Source organism: Danio aesculapii, chromosome 11 (assembly GCF_903798145.1).
Source record: "Danio aesculapii chromosome 11, fDanAes4.1, whole genome shotgun sequence".
NCBI classification, from domain to species: domain Eukaryota; kingdom Metazoa; phylum Chordata; class Actinopteri; order Cypriniformes; family Danionidae; genus Danio; species Danio aesculapii.
The window spans coordinates 15,455,693-15,478,737 of NC_079445.1; the positions used below are offsets into that span (position 1 = coordinate 15,455,693).

A 23,045-nucleotide genomic window follows, 5' to 3' on the forward strand; every position below is an offset into this window, starting at 1 on the left:
CAAGAATTTTTTAAGCCTTTGCAGATGTTTGGTCTAATGTTAAACATCTGAATCAAGTGTCACCTGTTTGGGCATCCCAGTAGATCTGAATGAAATGATTGAAAATATCCGTCGGGAATCTCTTCTCCTCTGGCAAACACTGCAGTAGAATGACCACCTCAGGCTGTCCAACAGCATGCATGCCCTTCGACATTACGCACCAGCACCGTCGGTTCACATCTACAGCAATGCAAAAATGCCACAGTGATCCACATGAACACACCAGCATATTGTTTTTAGAAGTACATTACATGCACACACATTCTCAGAAACAATGTGATGCTTTGGATATGGTGGTGAGGATTTCAAAACTGGAATCGAGTCTCGACTGTTGCAGTGTCTAAAATCACTAATTTGCTCATTAATTCTCTTATCTTATGTAGTATGTGATTCTTGGGTGCACTTTATCAGCATCAAGTGAAGGAAATGAGCCGAGACCACTGTTGCTTTTTCACAGAAAAAAAAATATATTACATACACTTTGTATGAGATGTGTAAGGAACTAGTCCTACACACAGGGGTTAGACAAACACCTGACAAATGTCTTGAAATACAACTTCTGAATACGTCTTTAGGTGTGGAACCAAAGTAGAACCAGACGATTTTTACTTCAGACCATTTAATTATTAAAAAACAAGTGCATTACACCTGCAGTATGTGTTTTTATCGAATAATTCAATAGACTAATTGTTCAATACCTAATGTGTCAGGTTCCAGCCCTTCCAGCCCTGTCACTCCTGTCTGTGTTTAATGTCTTAAGCTATGGTCACACTGGGCTTTGTGTTTGCGAAATTCTGTCGTATGGCGCTGCGAAAAGGGGCGGCATTAAACAAGATGATAAGACATTAAAAAAAACGAGCGATCGGTCCATGTTTTAAATTTCTGTCCAGAGAGGTCCTGTTTTGAACCTCGATTGGTCTCACGCAGTCAAGTGATGCGATTTAGCAGGTCAGAGTTCACCAAGCTTGAACTTTACACCGCAGCAAACTGCGAAACTTAACGCATGACCCGGCGTTTCCGGTCTGAAGCATTCGCGCGCGTATAAATAGAGGTCTATGGGAGGAAAAGCCCAGTGTGACCGCAGCTTTATTTTTTGTTTTAAGTGTCTCTTTTGTGTTGGCCATGTGCTCCCCATGTTCTGCCGTTTTGTTTTCCCAGGCCCCGCCCCCTTGTTTCAGCCTTGTTTGTCTAATTGTGTTCACCTGTTCCTTGTGCTCTCTACCCTCTTTATATTTTGCTCATGTCCCCCTTGTCCTTGCCGGTTCATCACACTATCTTTTTGTGTGCTTGTCTAGATAGTCTTGTTAGTGCTTGATAGAATTATTTTATATAGTCTAGTTTTGTTTCTTTTATCTAGTTCTAGTCTTTCTGTAGTGATGGGCAGAGCAAGGCTTTATGAAACAAATGTGTTGAAGCTTCCTGAATGTTTTGAAACTCATCTCTACAGTGACACCTAGTGGTAATTTTTTATGTAATGCTCTAGAACAGCATCAGAAAAGAAACCGTAAAGCAAATTGAGGTATTAAACCCCATGTTGCAGAATTGAGGCTTCAAGTTATTTAGTGGAGCGGTGAGAGTTCCAGACAGAGATAATGGGTTCGAATCCAGGGCGAAAATAGGTCTTGTTTTGGTCATAAAACAGTAACATTATTAAAATAAATCAAGTCTTAGTTTCAGAGTTTTTGTACAAGTCAAGATTCAAACCCGGGCCATTTGCAGCACATGAACTTTATCCACACACACACATGGTCCACTAGGCTACACGAGACATAGTTGCTACTTACCCTATCAGTCAAATGCAGATTCGCCAGGTCTCAAACGATTCTGAAATAGCCGATGCTTTAAATTGCTTTAGTCACGTGAACTAGTGTTTCAAATCACCTTAGTCACGTGACCTGGGTGTTTTGGATCATGTTCCATGTTCCATGTTCCATCTGTTTGCCACCCATGTCGCAAACCTGAGGTTCTGCTAGCTACTTACTGACTGCTTGGCCTGAAGTTTGGAATTTCACCTTTCCTGACCAGCCTGTTACACCCCCATAGTTCCCCTCCCCTCTATATCATCCCTCACCACCCTGTTCTCCTGCCTTCACCCTGCATTATTGTGTGGACTGTCCTTCTGCATTGCCATGTTTCCCATCCTGTAAATAAACCTTGTGTTCTCCTGTCTATTCTGCGTTTGGGTCCTCCTTGCCAACCCTGACAAATGCACAGGCAGTTCCAGTCAATTTTTATCACAATTTACAGTACCCTCAAACATACCATAGTAACCATAGTAACTTAATAACCATAGCTGGAGACTTTTATGAACATTCCAGACGTATTCCTCGAAGTAATCCCTGTGTAATGTATTAAATGTGTTATAATAACTGCAATCTAAAATTACTGACCCTGGTTTGATGTAAAGTGAATGGAGTGAAAGAGTTGACTCTTCGAAAACCCATATTGACTGACTAAACTGACTTCAATCACATTATAATATACCATTCCAGTTCACACTGGTTCCACATGCCAAATCTTCAAAACAATACAGTCTTCAAGTGTGGAGTGAGAGATTAGGAACATACAGCTGACGATCTTCACCACGGCCAGAAGGTTTGCATTAAGCACAAACACCAAAGGCTCTGCAAGACCTCTCTCCAACTCCTCTAAGAGCGACGACTCTGTTCTCTTCTCCTCCAGTGTATAGTCTGCATAAAAACACACAAGAAATGGTCTCCAATACCTTGTAATCATTCACAAAATGCAAATCAAATGCTTTAGACATATACATATTTAACACTTTAACTCCCATTCAAGTAAACTGATATAAACTGATCTTTTTTTTTTGGTTAAATTGTTTCCTAACAGCACTCCTAAGCTAATGTTGAGTTTTAATGATAACATGTGCATAAATGAGTGCCAGTTAAAGGCCAGTTAAAGGGTTAAAAACCACCATGAAATCAAAATGCTATAGAAATGTATTTTGCTGTGAATTTGAATTTGCTTTTAAATCTAATTTAAAGGTTCCCTATAATGAAAATCTGGGTATATATTAAGGCATAATAGAATAATAAATAAAGATCAGTATATGGAAATGGACATACTGTGAGGCTCAGAGACCATTGTTTACTCATTATCATGTAAATTCTATGTGTAAAACCCCGGTGGACAACGGGCCAATCAGAGGACAAAACAAACTGTGACGAGACTCTTGGGTCACGCCCTCCGTATTTGCATATATGACTACTTTACGTCATTCATCCAGACCTGATGTCATCAAGAGAACCCAGACTTATGTAGCTTTGAGATCATCAATATACATGTCTCAGGCTGTATTTGATAAGCAACAATGTTTTCTAGTGAGAAAACAATGATAGTTTCCCTCCATTAGTTATTTTAAAGCTTATATTTAACTTACCAAGTATGTGGAACTTTTATTTTGAAAATGCAACTGCAGATTGTTTACTATGCGTTACAGGGCAACAACTGTGCAAGACATGAGCTTCAGCATGCAAAATGCAAGATTTACAGATTATACATGCATTCAGCTCCACTCTGAAGAGGCATAAGGTATGTTTAGTTAAATTTTTTGTTAATTTGTCTGGTTTATCATGAAATTTAAAGTGTATGTTCAACAAACATGCATACACATTCTGTCAAATCATTCTGTTCATGCAGATGATAATAAGTCCTGGCTGTATTCACTTTGATACTTTAGTTTAAAAACACAACGTGATAACTCTCTATCACTCTTTTTTGTCAAGTCATAATTAGCCTTTATCCATATCTTGTGAGCAAGATAGAATAACGTTACTCTGATTGGGTTAACAGTATATATGTCTGTGTTCAGCAGACATAATGCTCTTTGTGAGTGTATGTGAGAGCTTCACGTCAGAGCGGAGCTCATTAATATTTACAACACAATCCATATATGGTCAATTATGGACCTTCTGATTCTAGGGGTATTTTATGGAGTAATAAATGAGCTTACAAAACCATTTCAGGAGTTTTTTTGTAAACTTACCAAAGCCATAAATCTACTATGTAGATATCAGAGAAAAAATTAACTTATTGCAATATATGGCACCATTAATACAGTTGTGGGAAAACATTTATACCTCCTTTGACCCCAGTTGATGTCAGAATGGGGGGAAGTTCCTTTGGTGGAGTGGGCTTCGTGTTGCTACTGAGACCACTGACTTCTGCTGCTCTAAGGTCAGACACATCCTACAGAAAAAAATACAAAAACAAAACAAAAACAAAAGTCATTGTGCTTCAAGGTTGTTGTTTTTTTACCTAAAGGTAAATTAAATATTAGAGGGAAATTTAATTAAATTGAACTGACATCCTCTCAGTAAGGTCTTTATAAGTGTCTAAGAGGGTTTGTTTGAAGTTAAATCATAGTAAATAATAATAATACTACTGAAATGAAATTGAAAAGCATCACTAAAGAGTTAAAATATTAATTTAAAAATGTTCTTATAATCTACTTCATGGCGACGCATTGCCGCAGTAGGTAGTGCTGTCGCCTCACAGCATGAAGGTCACTGGTTCGAGCCTTGGCTGGGTCAGTTGGCGTTTCTGTGTGGAGTTTGTATGTTCTCCCTGAGTTTGCGTGGGTTTCCTCCGGGTGCTCCGGTTTCCCCCACAGTCCAAAGACATGCGGTATAGGTGAATTGAGTAGTGTATGAGTGTGAGTGAGTGTGTATGGATGTTTCCAAGAGATGGGTTGTGGCTGGAAGGGCATCCACTGCGTAAAACATGTGCTGGATAAGTTGGCGGTTCATTCTGCTGTGGCGACCCCGGATTAATAAAGGGACTAAGCCGAAAAGAAAATGAATGAATGAATGAATCTACTTCATTAAGATTAAGCAGAAATGAAAATAAAATTTATTATAAATTCTATGAACCGGGTCATCATACGAGTGTGTATAAAGTCTTTAAAAACTTTACAGGAAAGCTCAATTAAAAACAAGTATAATAAAATTAAATAAATATCTTCTATATTCTAAAATGCACAAAATTAATCAAACAAAAAAAAATTCTTAACAGTGTAATTATAAAAGTGAAACTATTTTTAAGTTACTTTGCAATGATTAAAGAGGAAATGAAATATAAGCAGTAAAGCAGAAAGTTTTTACTTCATACCGCCTGAGCGAGTTCAGCGCTCTGTGTGTGGGACACACTCCTGTGTATAGGAGAACTGTTGGCACTTCTACTTTCAGATTGAGGAAGGACATTATCTGCAAACCAAACCTTCTTTTGGTCCTTTCGAAGTGTGCCTGAACAAATTACATAATCATTAATATCATTGTACAGTAACACACAGTACTAATTGTGACACACAATACTAAATAAATAATTAGTTATTACATAATAATTGTGTAATAAATAAACAGCACATAAATAGGAGAATTAACCACCAAATTCAAGATAAATCAGTGTTAAATTACATCACTAGAACTGTATGATTAATGAGTATAAACAGTACATATATGATGGAAAAACCCAACTGTTAAGTCTATTTTTTTCTTTAAAGAGTTAGTTTATACAAAAAAACGACAATTATTTTAATAATTATTCACCCTCATGTCTCTTCAACCCCTTGAGTCATTTGTTCATCTTCGGAACACGAGATAAAATTTGGGTAGTTGACAAATAGGCGGTAAAATGTTTTTTTTTTTTTTGTAGAACACTATTTTTTAAGAACAAATAAATATATTTATGTAGTTTGAAGAGTGATTATTTAGAAATTATAGTCACTAAATGTATCAATACTTTCACTGAATTTTTTTACATGTCCTATGCCATGAGATTGATTTATCTTTATTGTTGGAGACTTATCGTTGTCACAATCACTAGCGATCTAATACTGGCAGATTGCTAAAGGACTACAAATCCACTGGTATATGGACTACAAGATCCAGTCATGCACCACACACACACACCTGTTCCGGTTTTCTGCTAAATGCTAAGACACACAGCAGAAGCTGTTCAGAACTGATAACATGGACTTCAAAAGCAGCACAGACATGCACACTAGTTTCTGAGTCTTGTAAACAATTTGTGAACATTACGACGCGTTTTCCTTGCCTTGCTTTGCTATGTTTTTGACCCTTGCATTATTTGTTTGTTTATGTTGTCTGCTTCCTGCCTGTACTGGCCTGTGTATTTGACTATGACACTGGATTTTTATGTATACATCTGTTTGCTCCTTAATGTGACTGGAGGCGTTGCTTGCCTGACCATTTTCTGCAAAATAAAACCTGCTTTTGGACTCGCATTTTCCTTGTCAGCTTTCCACTTCACACCACAATCGTTATATAGTGCTATTTAATTCTTACGGAATTCTGATTTCTCCAGAATTCAATATTTCTCCATGACTTGTTGGACATTTTTAATATACAGGGGTGTCACAACAAAGAAGAACAAATCTTAACATTGGAGATAAAAACTTAAAATCCAAGTCATGGGCTTCACAGGGTACTTCAGTCACATGAACTTTGATGGGGTCCTTCAACTAATTAAGGTTATCCTTGGAATTTACTAAAAAAAAAAGCCACTTGTAAAAATGGACCTGGGCTATTTATTAATGGTTTCATTGTTCTCTTTTTAATTTATAAGAGTTGTAATTTATTGAACTTTGCTTGAACTATGCTAAAATAGCTCGCTGAAGTCTGAAGATAAAAGTCAAAACTGAGATTCAGTGCAACCCAACAATATCAGTCACTCAGTAGCTTTAACTCAAGAGATTTAATAGGTAATAATTAGATTAAATCCTTTACCATTTTGTTGGGAGTGCAGTGGCTGGTATTTAAAGGGGTGGTCCACTACGATATCATACTTTAAACTTTAGTTGATGTGTAATGTAGATGTGTGAACATAAACAACATCTCTGAATCTAAGACGCTCAAAGTTTACATTTACATTGTCATTTAGCAGACGCTTTTATCCAAAGCGACTTACAAATGAGGACAAGGAAGCAATTTACACAACTATAAAAGCAGCAGTGAATAGGTGCTATAGACAAGTTTCAAGTTTCTATAGACAAGTTTCAGGACTACAAGATCCAGTCATGCACCACACACTCACACCTGTTCCGGTTTTCTGCTGATTGCTAACACACACAGCAGAAGCTGTTCAGAACTGATAACATGGACTTCAAAAGCAGCACAGACACGCACACTAGTTTCTGAGTCTTGTAAACAATTTGTGAACATTACGACGCGTTTTCCTTGCATTGCTTTGCTGTGTTTTTGACCCTTGCCTTGTATGTTTGTTTATGTTGTCTGCCCCCTGCCTGTACTGGCCTGTGTATTTGACTATGACACTGGATTTTCATGTATACATCTGTTTGCTCCTGAATGTGACTGGAGATGTTGCTTGCCTGACCATTCTCTGCAAAATAAAACCTGCATTTGGACCCGCATTTCCCTTGTCAGCTTTTCACTTCACACCACAATCGTTATATAGTGCTATTTAATTCTTACTGAATTCTGAATAACATTCAATATTTCTCCATGACTTGTTGGACATTTTTAATAATACAGGGGTGTCACAACAAAGAAGAACAAATCTTAACATTGGAGATAAAAACTTAAAATCCAAGTCACGGGCTTCACAGGGTACTTCAGTCACATGAACTTTGATGGGGTCCTTCCACTAATTAAAGTTATCCTTTGAATTTACTAAAAATAGCCACTTGTAAAAATGGACCTGGGCTATTTATTAATGTACTGGCCTGCAACCAACTGCAAGTACTGATATTGCAGGCCAGTACAGTTCAATGCAAAGAGAGAGACATCGGCTTTAACAAAGTTAGCTTAGCAAAGCCTACAGCAAAAAAAGTTTGGGCACTACAAAAAAAATACATCCAGGTTAGTAAAGTCGAAAAGCAGCAAAGGGGTGTGGCCAGAGACGCTGTAATGTCATAACAGAGACACTTCCTGGTGATGTGAAGTTGATCTGCGAATCACAGCACATTATGTTAGCTGACCAATCAGAGCCTCTTGAGGGTGGGTCTTCAGAGGAACTAGGAAATTTGACATTCGTTTTCATGTTATCCGAGTAGCTGTATATAATCAAAGTAAGATATATAAAAAAATAACGTGATTTTCTACAAGTGAGGCATGAGCACACATTGCTTTGCATCTTATAAAGACAACCAATCCTTAGAAATACACTCTGGACCCTTTAAATGTTTGTTTCATCTGTTTTGGTGCAGACAACCAAATTGCTTGTCACTGGAATCTTGTCGTGTGTTGTTAGGACACGGTGTTCGACAGTTTTGAGATTTGCCTCAAAAATGTATACAAAATGTAACCACAGCAGCTTTTATAACAAGAGGTCAATGGAAGACAAATAAATGGTTACCCATTTACTGCATTTTAAATTATTACAATAGTAATTCTACTCATTTTTTAATGAAAATGCAATGTCATGTCAACAACCCATATTTTGCATGAAATCTGAGGCCCCTCATTCATACACAGCAACTGTCCAGACTTGTTCAAAGTTTACAAAGCTACCCATACAGATAGTATGCCTTTAGGGGTTCGATCAGGTAATCATCACGAAGCTACAAAAATTTGACCACAAGCAAAACAAAATAAAGACTGACGTTTAACAATAAATACCAATAACAATAAATAATAACCTCATTTCTTCTCCTCAGTGTCAGTATAGGGCACACATTCACAAGCATGTGAGCCCAAAAAGTATTCTTGTACTTTGATAATATTCCAATTGAATCACTGAAGGCATATTATCTGGGGGGGGGGGGGTGGTTCTGGACTTTTAACAAGTTTGTGGAGGATGAGGGAGCTCTTGAATTTCATCTAAAATGTCTAAATATGTTTTCTGAAGATGAACAAAGATCTCAGTTTAGAACAGCATGAAGGTGAGTAATTAATTATATAATTCACCCAATGTTTCACCCAAAGAAGGATGAAAATCAACCATCATTTTTTTAAAGTGTATGAGAATTCAGCACAACACTCACGATTAATCAAAGTTGAATGACAGGTGACACAAACGCGACCCTCTTTCCCACCCAGGTGAGTGAGTTTGTATCTCAGATCACAGCACACCACACAAAAAACCTACAAAACAAACATTTTAAATTTCGAAGAACAGCAACTTCAGTTTAAATAATGATAATAAATTACAAGCGCACACATTTCTCACCTTCCCACATGCTCTGCAGTGATGACGTCTTTTGGTGAAGGAGAATTTGGATCCACATTTCATGCATGCTGGTGCCTGGGAATCAGGGACCCATTGGGGGGGCCGTAGTGCCCAGGGAACTGCAGCGCTGCACTGGCAAAGCACCAAGAGACCCCTTCCTCCCAGAATCAATGTTCTTGGGGCCAGACAGTAGAGACGCCTCCATCTCATCGCTCTTTTTCTGGGCCTGGCATGACTCCAGCGTGGCGTCTGAGGGCTCTGTGGTGCCTGTTTGGTGGGTGTCCTCCACAGGGGACGATGGAAGTCCCAGCACGGCCTCCAGCTGCTCCTGCTCATTCTCTGCTCTCTCCTTCTCTTCAATAACAGAGTCTTCTTTAAGGCCAGGCCTCAGCTTGCGCTCGTCCAGCAGAGATTCGCTGGAGTCCTTGAGGGTGGAGTAGCCGAAACGCCTCTCGCCCCACACTGACAGAGTGGCGGTTACTGCTTGCCTCATTGCCTCAGTGGAGAGAGCTCAATGCCAGAGGTTTACTGATCATAATTTAGCCCAGCCTAAGCTTTGTTTACCTTCAGACCATCACAACATGGCCCACGCAAAGTCCTGCCAAAAGATGAGTCAGATATTAATTCCCAGCAGCCCAGTAGATTTGTCAGGACTGTTCGGCTGTGTTTGTTTTAAAGCAAAATGGCCTATTGTATCACATTTCCCGTACACAATTATATATTATAAATATGAAAAGATTCTGGATAGAAAACTGCTGTATTTTCTGCTGAATGTTCGGCACTGTAAAATCCAAAGGTTAGGTAACTCAAACCATTTGAGGAAACTGATTGCAAGAAACCATTTAAGTTCAAAACAAATCCTAATGAGTACTGTGAACTTAATCCATTTGAGTAAATAAAGCTATTGAGCACAGTAAAACCCAATAAATGAAGAGAACTCAAACCAACTGAGTACTGTAACACCCAATAAGTTAAGGCCACTCAAATTGTTTGAGGAAACCGATTACAACAAAGCATTTAAGTTAAAAACTGACAGTTTAGATAGATTTTAACATAGTTCTACAATATTGTGGTATATTTGCTTCTTTGTTATTAAATCTATTGACAGTTTATGAACGTAAATACTTTTATTTTTATGAATGTAATCAGATTACGGTTCATCTTTCTTCTTAGCCTTTTAAATAACAGCAGTGACAAAAATGTTCTGGTTCAAGGTTAAGGGATGTAAAATATGGTCATGCAGAATAAGGCATTCATGGGTTTATAAGTACAAATAAACAGTCAATGTTCAAGGCAAGTCAAATTGGTCCAGATACAAATTTTTAAAACAATATTTTGATCGTAATTAATCGTACTGCATCCCTCGCTGCTGGAATCAGCTTCCAGAAATAATCAGATGTGCTCCAACATTAGGTACATTCAAATCAAGACTTAAAACATGTGTTTAGCTGGGCCTTTCCTGAATGAGGACTGTGCTGTCCGACAGATCACACTATTATGTCTTTCCTTTCTTTTTCATTCATTTATAACCTGTTTTAACACATTTTTGTTTTAATCATTTTTATTTTCTTATTTCTTTTATTCTTGTCTATGTAAATCACTTTGAATTACCATTGTGTATATCTATATAAATAAACTTGCCTTGCATAATCTTTTTTAAATGGAGATTATATACGGTTTAATTATTCACTGTCATGCATTTAGATTTTCTGAATAATAATTTCCAATATAACCATACAACGAGGGTGATGCTGTTGCTGTTGCCTCACAGCAAGAAGGTCGCTGGTTCAGTTGGCTTTTCCGTGTGGAGTTTGCATGTTCTCCCTGTGTTTGCGTGGGTTTCCCTCCGGATGCACCGGTTTCCCCCACAGTCCAAAGACATGGTACAGGTGAATTGGGAAGGCTAAATTGTCCGTAGTGTATGAATGTGAGTGAGTGTGTATGGATGTTTCCCAGAGATGCGTTGTGGCTGGAAGGGCATCCGCTGCGTAAAACATGTGCTGGATAAGTTGGTGGGTTATTCCGCTGTGGCGACCGCGGATTAATGAAGGGACTAAGCCGAAAAGAAAATGAATGAATGAATGAATAACCATACAGCTCACACTAATCAAGTGAAAGCCAATTACTTTTATGCAGTAACTGCCATGAGGCTCTATTTATTTATCTATAGGGTGCACTGCCTTGGAAAGGTTTCAGATCTTCTGTACTTCATGGTATTTATTGCATGTTATAACTTATCAATCAATCAATCAATAAACACACACCTTTATTTAAACATTTTAGATATTATTTTAGAGATATGATCTGTAATCAATGCTGTGCCACAGTTTTAGACATACGAGTCAGGTCCTGCATCACTATTTCACAGAGAGATTTTGCTGAGTGTGCAGAATAAGTCTTCTGCATGGGTGTATATGCAGATGCACATAATCATAATGATGCATTTGATCCAAACACTAACGCATTTAACTATATACTAAACATACGATTTAAAATGCACAGAAATAAACTACAGATGCAAAAACCTGCTAATGAAGACTAAGTATTAAGAGCCCGAGTTTGTCGCCTCACCACATCTCCAGTACGTTACCAGCGACGCGACAAACTAGGATGTGTCGCGCGCCCGCAACGAAGCGTTCAAGTCTGAGCGTCGCACTTTAGTGTCATAACGTTACAGCTATTTTCAATTTTCCGTCTATTTCGAAAATGTTTCCCAAAAAGTTTGAAGTGTAGCATCTGTTACCGCAGGCGTTGACTGAATCTGCGTTTGGTTATCTCAACACTGCATTGCAGACGAGCCCCCGCAACCTTCAAACAAGAAAACATCACCGCTATATGTAGTTAATATGGACACGCGTTCCTGTGGTGATTCAGCATCACTCCAGGTTCGCATCACATCTGCGCTGCAAACACATGTGTTCATATATGGCTGATGCACAGCACTCTCGCCTGTGGCTGCTGTGACTACAGCAATGCGACAGAGTACCGTCAACAAGAGCCAATTACAGTATCCTCACATACAGTCATTGACTCAGAATAAAGCCCACGAAAACTCCCTCAGGAATTAAAGATTAATTTAGCGGTCGACACTGACATACTGCATGAATAAATGTAATTAAAGTACATTACCACGATCTCTGCATCCCATCTTCGCCGCTGCACTGTTGACTTGTGCTCGTCATCAGAGACTGCGCGCGGCTGCACAGCGGCGCTCGAGATGAACGCGCGTTCACGGGGGCGTCGCAGTAACTCGAGAAGTCTGAGGGACACGATGTTACAACCAATTCTTGTCAGCGTTTATTAACTCACCAAGTCTCAGTTCATTTTAATTACCGTCGTCTTGTCATTTCAATGGCTATATTTGCAGGTGAGTCTTGAAAAAATCATAAAGGTGCGGCCACAATAGTGAAGTTTCGTCCTTTTACTTTGAAAATTGACTTTTAAATAAGTTTTCTGTTGGTATGCAAATTTCCTGAGCAGCTTGAACCCGTTCACTCTTAAATATAAATATTCTCTTAAATATAAATATTCAAGACTCTAGCCTGGGGGGTTCAAGTGGTTCGAAAGACTCACCCTCCAACTGACAAAGTCTAGTATTTTGCCCCTATATGAGCTCTTTTATCTAATTTTGACAGTATGTCATCATAAAGGAAAGTAAAAATAACCGATAGAAGGCTTTAGGACAAATTTAATTTTTAATTATTCAAACTTACAATCTGAGGAAATGAGCTGGCCAGTTTATTTACTTACAGGCTACAGTTTTTTATTACGTTTTTTTAAATAAGTTTGAACAGATTCCTAATTGTTTTTTTAAATAATGCATTGTAATAAATTTGTATTTTTAAAAAAAGTATTTTTTTTAAACTTCATTTAAAATGTGTAATTAAAAATTCTAATCTCATAACATGCTTAAAATGTCATTGAAATGCAGTATTTTGATAATTTAACAGAAATTTGGGAGAATAACTGCAAAAAGATCCACTTTTTGAGAAAGGAGAACCACCCCTTTCAATATGCTGGCTATGGGCCTGCATATTATTTGGTTGCAATTATAGAACCATTGTAGCTAGATTTCTTTACATTGGTATAAACTTCTTTATGAAATATCATATTTTTATATTAGTATGAAAAAATGGTTCTAAGAACTTTTTTTAACTGGTAACGGTTCTTAACGGTTTTGTCAAGTAAACTTCATTGTTCACTGAAAAAAATAATTCAACCATGATTCCTTGGATTTACTAATTTAATTTATTGGGTTGAATTTAAACGAACAAATTAAGTTAAAGATGACTAAATTTAATTTGTTTTGTTTAAATTCAACAAACTGTTTGCAACAATTTTGCAGAGATTTCAGTGTTTCTTGAACCTTTTTTGAGAGGGTTGTGAAATCTTTCAGGGAAATCTCTTCCATCTTGAACGATTGCCAATAAGATTTGTGGATTCCACCCATATCAATTCATATACAGACTTATTACGCATTCAGATTATTATAAATAGAGTCATGGTCAACAGAAATGGTCAAACTTCAGTTATTAATAACTCAACAACAGTTCAGAGACATTTAAAGTGCCGAAAAGGAACCGAAAACTATCAAAATATTCTGTGTGGCTTCAGTGGGTCAACTGTATCATACAAATCTCCAAGAAAACAACTGTGCATCAAAAGCAAACTGTACAAATTATTTTGTTCGCCTCAGTCTTCTTTTACCCATCAGGTCAGGGTGAACGTTTCCTACTGGAAGTATGAGGTATTGTCATTAGAGTCAGTAGTGCAACACAGAAGCATTAGATAGTAAACAAGCACTCTAACCTGATACAGCAGACAAAAGCTTAAGAAAAGCTAATTTGCTGCTTTGCATTATTGGAACCATTGAAGGGACACAAAATGTTTCCTTTTCAGGACTTTGAACATCTCAGAACCATTGCTGCCTATAGAGAATCAGAGAGCATTCAATTTATCAAAATATCTTTGATAATAATTTGTGTTTGGAAGATGACTGAAGATTTACTTTTTGGCTGAACCCCTTTAAAGTTAGCATGTAATGTCCTTAGATTAGTTTAAGATATTTCTCACTAATAAACAGATATGCAAAGAAGCCCAAGTAAGACTTTCAGTATGTTTTCACTAATAAAATCAATTAACTTCTTTATGAATCCATCGGATACAGATTTTCGGGTAATAGTCAAATATTTTAGCACACAAATTTTAGTTGGTTGCACAAATGCTTTGCACTGAGCAGCAGAAAGCCTGGTTTGAAGTTACTTCTGTGTAAAACAAGACTTACTAAGTATTGGTAATGTGACCACACTTATGCCATAACACCATTAGTGGGCAGCTACTGTTATGTGAATATTGACATTTGTCACTTTAATAATCTTTGTTCTCAAGACTTGATAACAGACAAGTTTGGTCAGTTTATAGGTGTCTGTCATGCAAACCAAAGTCATCAAAATCATGAATTTTAAATAGATGCTAAATTGCTATTTTCAGCCCAGAGTTGTATCAGACCAGTGTTTATAGCTGGTTAGCATTTGAATCTTTCACAATTTCACAATTAACAATTCTCTTATAATATAATATTCTCATATTAATTACACTACTGACCACATAGCAGAAAAAACAAAGCACCATATATAAAAGGTTTGAGTTTTATTTTTATTTAATTAACAGAAAACAAAAAATTAAGACTAATCTTCCTTGCCGCAGCCATCAAAACTAGTATTTCAACTAGCACTGTGATTAAGAATTACAACCGTGAAGCATTCCATGTAACCGTCCGTCTCTTCTATATAAATGCAGGCGAAAGCTCAGGAATGGATCTGATCTGGAACAGCCAATTTGTGATATAAAAGTCTCTGGATTCACTGAATAGTGTTGAAATGATATGTCTGGTCACTCTAATTTAAAAATACTGCAGGAGATTTCATCCTGAATAGCCATTACTGGAGATCTGGTGATCAGTTTGCCTCGTTCTTTGATGCTTCGTCGAAGTTCTCTACAAGATCTGTGTAGAAAAACAAAAACAAACGCAAATTGTAAATCGTATAAATTTACAGATTGTATAAAACAAAACCTTCAAAAGGACATACCTGGGACATCATCATCTTCTTCATCGATATCTTCTGCCTTCGGAGCTTTGTTGTCCAGAACTTGAAAGGCAATCATGAACAAAGATTATTAAAGTGACAAATGTCAATATTCACATAACAGTAGCTGCCTACTCATGGTGCTATGTCAAAAGTGTGGTCACATTACCGATATTTAGTAACCTTGTTTTACCAGGGTATATGCAGGAATCCTAAAGGTAATTTTAATACCTTTTTAAGACCTTCTCAGAATATTTTAAGACCTCGTTGCCACTTCAAGTTCTAATCAGTATTAAACCTTTACCTTAATAAAAAGTTGTTAATAAACAGTTGTAGTTAAACAAATCAATGGAGCACAACCGTGCATTAGAACTCAGATAAGCTCGGAAGAAGAAACAACGCTTGAAATAATAAATTGCACGATTGTTTCAGCCACGGCTTCAGCCACTGTTTTAAACTTGTCTTTCTCTAACCAAAAGTACACAAACTTACATTTCCCATTTTGCCATCTGTTTCGCTACATGTGGAGAGCGTCACATCACCTTTCCGCGTTAGTTGCAAAATACGTGACATCACCCGGACAAAGAGCTTGTCTGGATGTGCCCCAGCCCGAACCAATTGCATGGATCAAGCATATTTATTTATTATTACATATTTATTGCCACATCAGCAACTTATGGCTATTTCGTGGCCAAATGGATATACATTAAAATATTACATGATAAAAACAAATTCGTATTAATAAGAACAAAATTCAGCAGCTATAATTCTGACTAGGACCAGTGCAAGAGAGCACATAACTCCTAATATGAAAAATCTGCACAGGCTTTGTCAGTTTTCGAATTGATTTTAAAATGCTTGCGTTACAAGGCCTTGAATGGTCTAGTGCCACAATATTTATCTGAGCTTTTTATCACATACACACCTGGACGTGCCTTATGCTTATCTGATGTTGTTCTCTTAACAGCTCAGTCAACGCAGCTAAAATCTATGGGAGACCGGGCATTCTCTTCACCTTACCCCTGCACCTTAATTGTGGAATTCTTTACACTCTGATAATCGCAATGCGAATTCTCTGAGTATTGTTAAATCGTCTCCCAAAACGTCTCTTTTATTTGATTTTAGATCCATTGCTATTATTATTTTGTGTTTTACATTTTTTTTTTATTATACCTTTTTTTTGCATTTACCCTTGTATCTTTTACTGCTGCACCTTTTATGTGTGTAAAGTGCCTTGAGATGCTACTTTTAAAGGTGCTATATGAGCAATATCACACGTGTAGCAGTGCGATATGGCCTGTATATCGGCACTGATGGAGGCGTGCCTTAGTGTCCCACCAGTGATGATATACAGCCATATCGCACAGCTACAAGTGTGATATTGCGTTTATACAACAGTTCAACGGCATAGTCTTGTATATACAAAAGAAAATCAAACACAGAGTCTAAAAACCTTTTTGTATGAGGAACTACTTTTTCCGCCATTCCTTCACATCTGCAGGTGACGTCAGAATAGCAGAAGCCATTACTAATTCACCAACGTCACTTTTAGCACTAGTAGTTTTTAAATGATTGTCTAGTGTATTATCTGAAGTGATGACAAAACAAGTGATTTTGAGGACATTTTAAGATTATATTGCTGAATAGCATGAAATGCCATCAGTCTACAGATATTTCCCAGTATTTCCCTTTTGCAATCGGGAGATCACAATAATTAACCCCGAAAAAGCCAAAGCAACGCAAACACTACCAGATTACTGTTGTGTTTGCGATAAGGAAAAACGCTAAACACATGTGGGCATTTCTTCTTCTTTCTTTTTACTGAACTAGTCCACAGTAACGAAACAGGAGACTCATTAGACACAAAACAGATGGCCAACCAAAACCACTATCTTTATAAATAACTGCATAGTTGCAATCTAACAACTACATTCTCGTCTAAAAAAGCCTCAAAAGCCGCATTGTTGTCCAACAGCTGCAATATTAATCAAACTGTAGTGAGTTTATTTATCTCCTCACTATGTGGGTGGAGTAATACACAAGGGTGAGGAGGCTGTAGGAGTTCTGATATTGCGGTCAATCAGATTCGAGAACCATACAGAACTGATGTATAAATAAACATATTATTATTATTAAGTTTATTATAAAGTTATTATTACTATTATTATTTTAAAATTAGTGTCAACATCTGCATTGAACTGTTTATTACATTCCGATTTCATGAGGAAACAATTTTATGTATTGTCCGAAAATTCATACAATTTCATTCGTATAAAAGTGTAAAATTTTAAAAGACGTGACCCCAAACTCCACCCTAACCCTACCCCTAATTGGGTGATGAACAAAGCGTACAAAAATTTACGAATGACATTAGTACGAATTGGATGCTAATTCAAAAAAAGTTATGAATTGCTTTGAGATCGCGTTGGTTGATTACCGTGTATTTCGAAAAACATGCAACTCACCCTGTCTGGGGAACTGCTCTGCAAGTTTGCGCAGACTTGTGAGACTGTCAGCACCAAGCTGACTGAGGATTCCCGGGAGCATTTCCGTAAGCTGTTTGGTCTCTGCGTGGCCAGTGATGGCAAACGTATTTGCAGACAAAGACGCCTGAACTTTGGGGTTGTTGAAATGAATGACTGTGCCATCATCTTTAATCATATTCACCTGGAAAACAAGATCACATTCTCATCACCCTCTAAAACAGAACAGAATAAGACAAAAAACAAACATTTGAAGAGATACCGCTCTACCTCTTCAATGCCAGCTATGTTATTAACCACAAGTTTTTTTAATGAACTCTGGAGTTTCTTGTCATCGGCTGTTGCCGTTCTGTGCACCACCTTCTTCTTTCTGCGTGCAGTGCCCTAATGAAAACAAATACAAATCATTTCTAACAGGAACACCATAATAAACATCCAAAATCCTTAATGATCATGGGTTTTCTTACCTTGCCCCCTATCCGGACCTGCGCTTGCAGTTTAGCCAATTTCTCTTGATTCATACTGTATTGACTTCTGAAAGAAATATGCTTTTTTATTTAAAGACTTAAAGATCCATACAACTAGAATTAAAGGGATAGTTTCCCCAAAAATGAAAAATGTATTAAATAAACTCATCCTCAAGTGGTTCCAAACCTTTATGAGTGATTTTTTTCTGATGTAGACTAAAGAAGAGATTTTGAAAAATGAGAAACCAGTAACCAATGACTTCCATAGTAGGAAAAAAAACAAATTCCAACATTTGTTTTTCCAAAAGCTTTGTTAAACAGAAAAAAGAAACTCAAACAGGTTTGAAACAAGTGAATTGTGAGTAGATGATGGCAATTTTCAGTTTTGGATTAATTATCACTTTAATTATCAAGTGAAATACATAGTAATGTATAAAGTATCGATTTTGCTTGGTTCACAAAAAAAAAAAAAAGAGTGTATAAAAATGTATAAATTAAATACTAGGGCTGGGCAATTAATCGAAAAGTAATTGAAACTGACATTCAGAACATATAATCGATTAATTTAATTAATATGTATCATTAGACTAACATACCATACATGAAGTAATATTAAATTGCTTTTACTTGTCTCTCTTTAACCATGTGTTTTCTAGGCAAGAGCACCAACTAGTGATTCCTCCAAATAAATAATTTTCAGCTAAACATATTAACCAGATATTTGCACACTTGATAATAATACTAATTTCCTAACTTATTTGCACTTACTCAAAAACTTTCGCATTACCCTAAAAGCCTATCACAAAGAAAATGATCTGTGCTAAGCTTAATTATCTTTAATAATTATTTTAAGGATTTTTTTTTAAATCAGATGGTGAAAAAAAAAGGTTCCAATATTTGTCAAAATTAGAAAAGCATTACTTTTTCATGGAAAGCTCTATGACTTTTAGGACTTTAATGTCAATGACTTAGAAATAAAAGGCACAGTGTGTAATTTTTGTGACTGAGTTTGGAATCATGGGAGCTGTCGTCTTCATTACATCCTCAGGGAATCATGTTCAAGGATGAGCTAAATTATTCAAAACTTATTATGGTAGTATGAAGCAGAGTAAGGCTGAAAGCCATCGAAGCAAAATGATCTAAAGCAATTGCTGATGAGAGATGAGGATGACGGCTCATGAAAGCAGCAGAACTTTTATTAGTCCACAGTTGTGAAAAGTGGGAAAAAAGGTGCACAGTTTAATCATAATAAATACATTGTAGGGTTCTGTTATAATGTTGATCTGTGCAGTCTAGTAAAATGCACAACATATCAAAGTGTCTTTGGAATTTCCTCGTTTTCTATAAAACCTAACCTGGAAATCAAGCATGTATGATGTCATTAGCATGGTGTCATTGGTGTAAAGCTGGTTTTATATGCGCACATTTGGACTTTCTCCATCATAAAATAATTTCAGAAAACTGTTCTTTGCCAATTTTAAAGAGTGATTTACGATTTATAATGGTATTAGAATACGTGTTAGCTTTTGTAAGTTATTTTATGTTTTGGAATAGAATATATGTTCTCAATAATATTTTTAAAGAAAACATAGGCCCGATATGTGCCATTTACTATATTTCAGTGAATATGGAAACAGGTGCATGTTTTTACCAAAACAAATACTGGATTTTTTTTAATGTGTGTGCAAAAACGTTTTAATTTCAGAAGGAAATTATGGGGTTCTTTGCTAAAGAAGTTACTCCCCCAGTTTAGAGCATCATTATGAGCGTTTCACATTATAACTAACGTGGTACAAACGATGGATCTGCAACAAATTACGGGTTTTGGGAAACACTCGTCACTACATCGTTCTTTTCCCAACCGATGCATCATCCTATGATAGTTCAGCCGTGAGTAATGTCATTGTTTGGGAAACGCACCCTGGTTGGTGATGTCATCAACCAATTAGGTTAACATGAGAAAATTTGCTTGATGGAACGATGACTGAGGGAGAGAAGATATTTATAGTTTACTGAAGTAAAGGCTGGGCTGCATGGTGGCGCAGTGGGTAGAAAGTTCGCCTCACAGCAAGAAGGCCGCTGGTTCGAGCCTCGACTGGGTCAGTTGGCGTTTCTGTGTGGAGTTTCCATGTTCTCCCCGTGTTTGCGTGGGTTTCCTCCGGGTGCTCCGTTTTTTCCACAAGTCCAAAGATATGCGGTACAGGTGAATTGGGTAGGCTAAATTGTCCATAGTGTATGTGTGTGAATGAGTGTGTACGTGGGTGTTTCCCAGTGATGGGTTGCAGCTGGATGGGCATACACTGTGTAAAACATATGCTGGATAAGTTGGCGGTTCATTCCGCTGTGGCGACCCCAGATTATAAAGGGACTAAGCCGACAAAGAAAATGAATTAATGAATGTAGTAGTAAAGCTAAAATATACTATGGTATATGATAGTTACTAATGATACTACATTATGTAGTGCAATTCATTAATGAAAAGGTGTAATACACAATAATGCTCATTCCTAAATATTTCCCTTTACTATAGTATTTTAAATGTGTAACACCTGGTTTTATTGGATTTTTAGTTATTGCTGTTATATACTATAATTTGTTTCTGTTGGAACATAATTTGGAGTAAATAACTGAACTGATATTATGTCTCATATGTTTCATTGACAGTTTTATTAATCACTAAGATATGATTCACTTGGATTTAAGTTGCTTAGATTTTAAATTGAAAATTGCAAAAATAGCTTAGATGTACTTTTTTATTGCAATTTTATTCTTGCAATAAAAAAAAAGCTTAGATGTAGCTAAGCTACTTTTGCCAAGTAGCTTTAGCTTAGCTTGCTACATTTCCCAGAGAGTAGCTTTTAGTGTTGTTAAACTACATTTTAATTGAGTAGCTATTAGCTTAGCTCGCTACAGTTCTCAAGTAGCTTGCCCAACATTGTGTACTAAACAATATAGAGAGCATGTCACAAGTAGTCACTATTAAAAAGTGAAAATGTGTGAATACAAAACCAACTTTACCTCAATGATGGTAACACAGGAACTGTACGTGTAACTATTTAAAATTGCTAGTTTGAATTCTTTAAAACAATTGAGATTATGTAAGTGCAAATCGCAAATCGTGTACCATGGTTCTAGTGATTTGGGGATTTTTCAAATAAAAAATATTTCATATTGTGCCTTTAATATGTGGAATTGAAAGAAGATTCGATATATTTACTTTCATTACTTTAAAATGAAGAAATAAACATATTTAACAAAGCTTCAATAAAAATGATCAGTACTTCAATCAGTATGGCATTACACAACAAACCTCTACATTCTAACTATAACCACACCCTCTAACAATGTATTGTGAAACTGAATGTCCTTTTAGATTTGCACCGTGACATTCCTCACAGACAGAAGCACTGTCGATGCGGCTGTCAGGAGCCAGCAAACCCTCAGATAAGATGGAAAATACCGCATATATTTAGAGGGTCACATTAAAACTACCCAGTCATGGCTTTGAGGAATATTATAGGCATCTCTGTTTTTAATATCGCGTTTTTTAATCACACATGACATGAAGCCACATGCATTGATGGAGAATAAAGACAAAAATCCTGACGGTGCATAATCTGAGTGAGCGCATCACTCCACCATAACAGACATGCGCACACATCTCACAATCCCATCATAACAAACACACAGCCCACGACAACACGCGTCGAGCTTAACGTTACATTTGAGATATTATTGTTGTAATGTATTTAAAGTGAACACGTTATGGTATCCATTACTGACCTGATAAACACAGCTGCTCAGAGAAGCATGCGTTGAATGAACAAGGCGGAAGTGGTCAGACTACTGAGTAATAACGTCACGTTGTTTTTGTTGCTTTACTTGGTGACAACTGTGATACTGCCACCAAGCGGCTCTGGCTTAAATATTAGACATATAATTAGCACCTGTTGATGGTACGAATGCGAAAAAATGTTTTATTAAATGGCCTGTGCGGCGCGGTGGGTAGCGCTGTCATCTCACAGCAAGAAGGCCGCTGGTTCGAGCCTCGGCTGGGTCAGTTGGCATTTCTGTGTGGGATTTGCATGTTCTCCCTGTGTTCGCGTGGGCTTTCTCTGGGTGCTCTGGTTTCCCCCAAACAGTCCAAAGACATGCGCTGTAAGTTTATTGGGTATGCTAAATTGTCCATAGTGTATGAGTATGAATGAGACTGTATGGGTGTTTCCCAGTGATGGGTTGCAGCTGGAAGGGCATCCACTGCGTAAAACATATGCTGGATAAGTTGGTGGTTGGTGAATAAAGGGTCTGAGCCGAAAAGAAAATGAATGAATATGGCTATTAAACAGAAGTAATTCCTTCCTTGAAACATATGTATTTTTTTCCTGCATGAACTAAACATTGTCAATAGAAAATGTGACAAATAATCAAGTAATATTTTAACATCATCTTTTAATGGACATGAGGTAAAAGACAAGACAATACAATATACATCATTTTTGTTATCCCACTGCTCACAAATGTGACAAATTACATATTTACTTGTAAACATGATCATAATTTAGGGATATGTCATATTTGACCCCGACAAGGTTACTGTAGTTTTATTATGATTATTATAGCACTTTGACAAAAAATTTACTTTAAGCAACATTTGTCATATAACTATTTACAAGAATTGTTCACATTCATTCTACATATTGTAAAATACAAATATCACAATGTCATTGAAATACATATTCATATTACATATATGAAAACGCCTGACATTCAGTGTTGGGGAAAGTTACTTTTGAAAGTAATGC

At 36.9% G+C, this 23,045-nt stretch overlaps 2 protein-coding genes across 3 annotated transcripts in view; both read right to left on the reverse strand.

The window, feature by feature from the left end:
• Positions 1-9,735, reverse strand: part of zfyve9b (zinc finger, FYVE domain containing 9b) — a 28,405-nt gene extending 18,670 nt beyond the window's left edge. The window contains exons 1-6 of the mRNA XM_056467776.1: positions 9,208-9,735; positions 9,023-9,122; positions 5,170-5,303; positions 4,140-4,248; positions 2,607-2,729; positions 64-219 (exon numbers count right to left, since the gene is read on the reverse strand). Of these exons, the coding sequence (XP_056323751.1) occupies positions 64-219; positions 2,607-2,729; positions 4,140-4,248; positions 5,170-5,303; positions 9,023-9,122; positions 9,208-9,543 (958 nt within the window). The 5' untranslated portion in view covers positions 9,544-9,735. The remainder of the gene's footprint in view (positions 1-63; positions 220-2,606; positions 2,730-4,139; positions 4,249-5,169; positions 5,304-9,022; positions 9,123-9,207) is intronic.
• A 5,106-nt stretch (positions 9,736-14,841) lies between these two features.
• On the reverse strand, positions 14,842-22,102 carry LOC130237209 (transcription factor BTF3 homolog 4). Of its 2 annotated transcripts, none has more exons than XM_056468081.1 (6): positions 22,027-22,102; positions 18,244-18,310; positions 18,047-18,160; positions 17,759-17,960; positions 15,297-15,356; positions 14,842-15,211 (listed from the first exon to the last, which is right to left on the reverse strand). In XM_056468081.1, the coding sequence occupies exons 2-6, from the start codon at positions 18,295-18,297 to the stop codon at positions 15,165-15,167; spliced, it is 477 nt and encodes a 158-aa protein (XP_056324056.1). In that variant the 5' UTR covers positions 18,298-18,310; positions 22,027-22,102; the 3' UTR covers positions 14,842-15,164. The 2 variants fall into 2 exon arrangements, with proteins under 2 accessions (XP_056324056.1, XP_056324057.1); XM_056468082.1 differs by having other exon boundaries at positions 18,244-18,307; positions 22,027-22,071.
• Between the last annotated feature and the right edge of the window lie 943 nt (positions 22,103-23,045).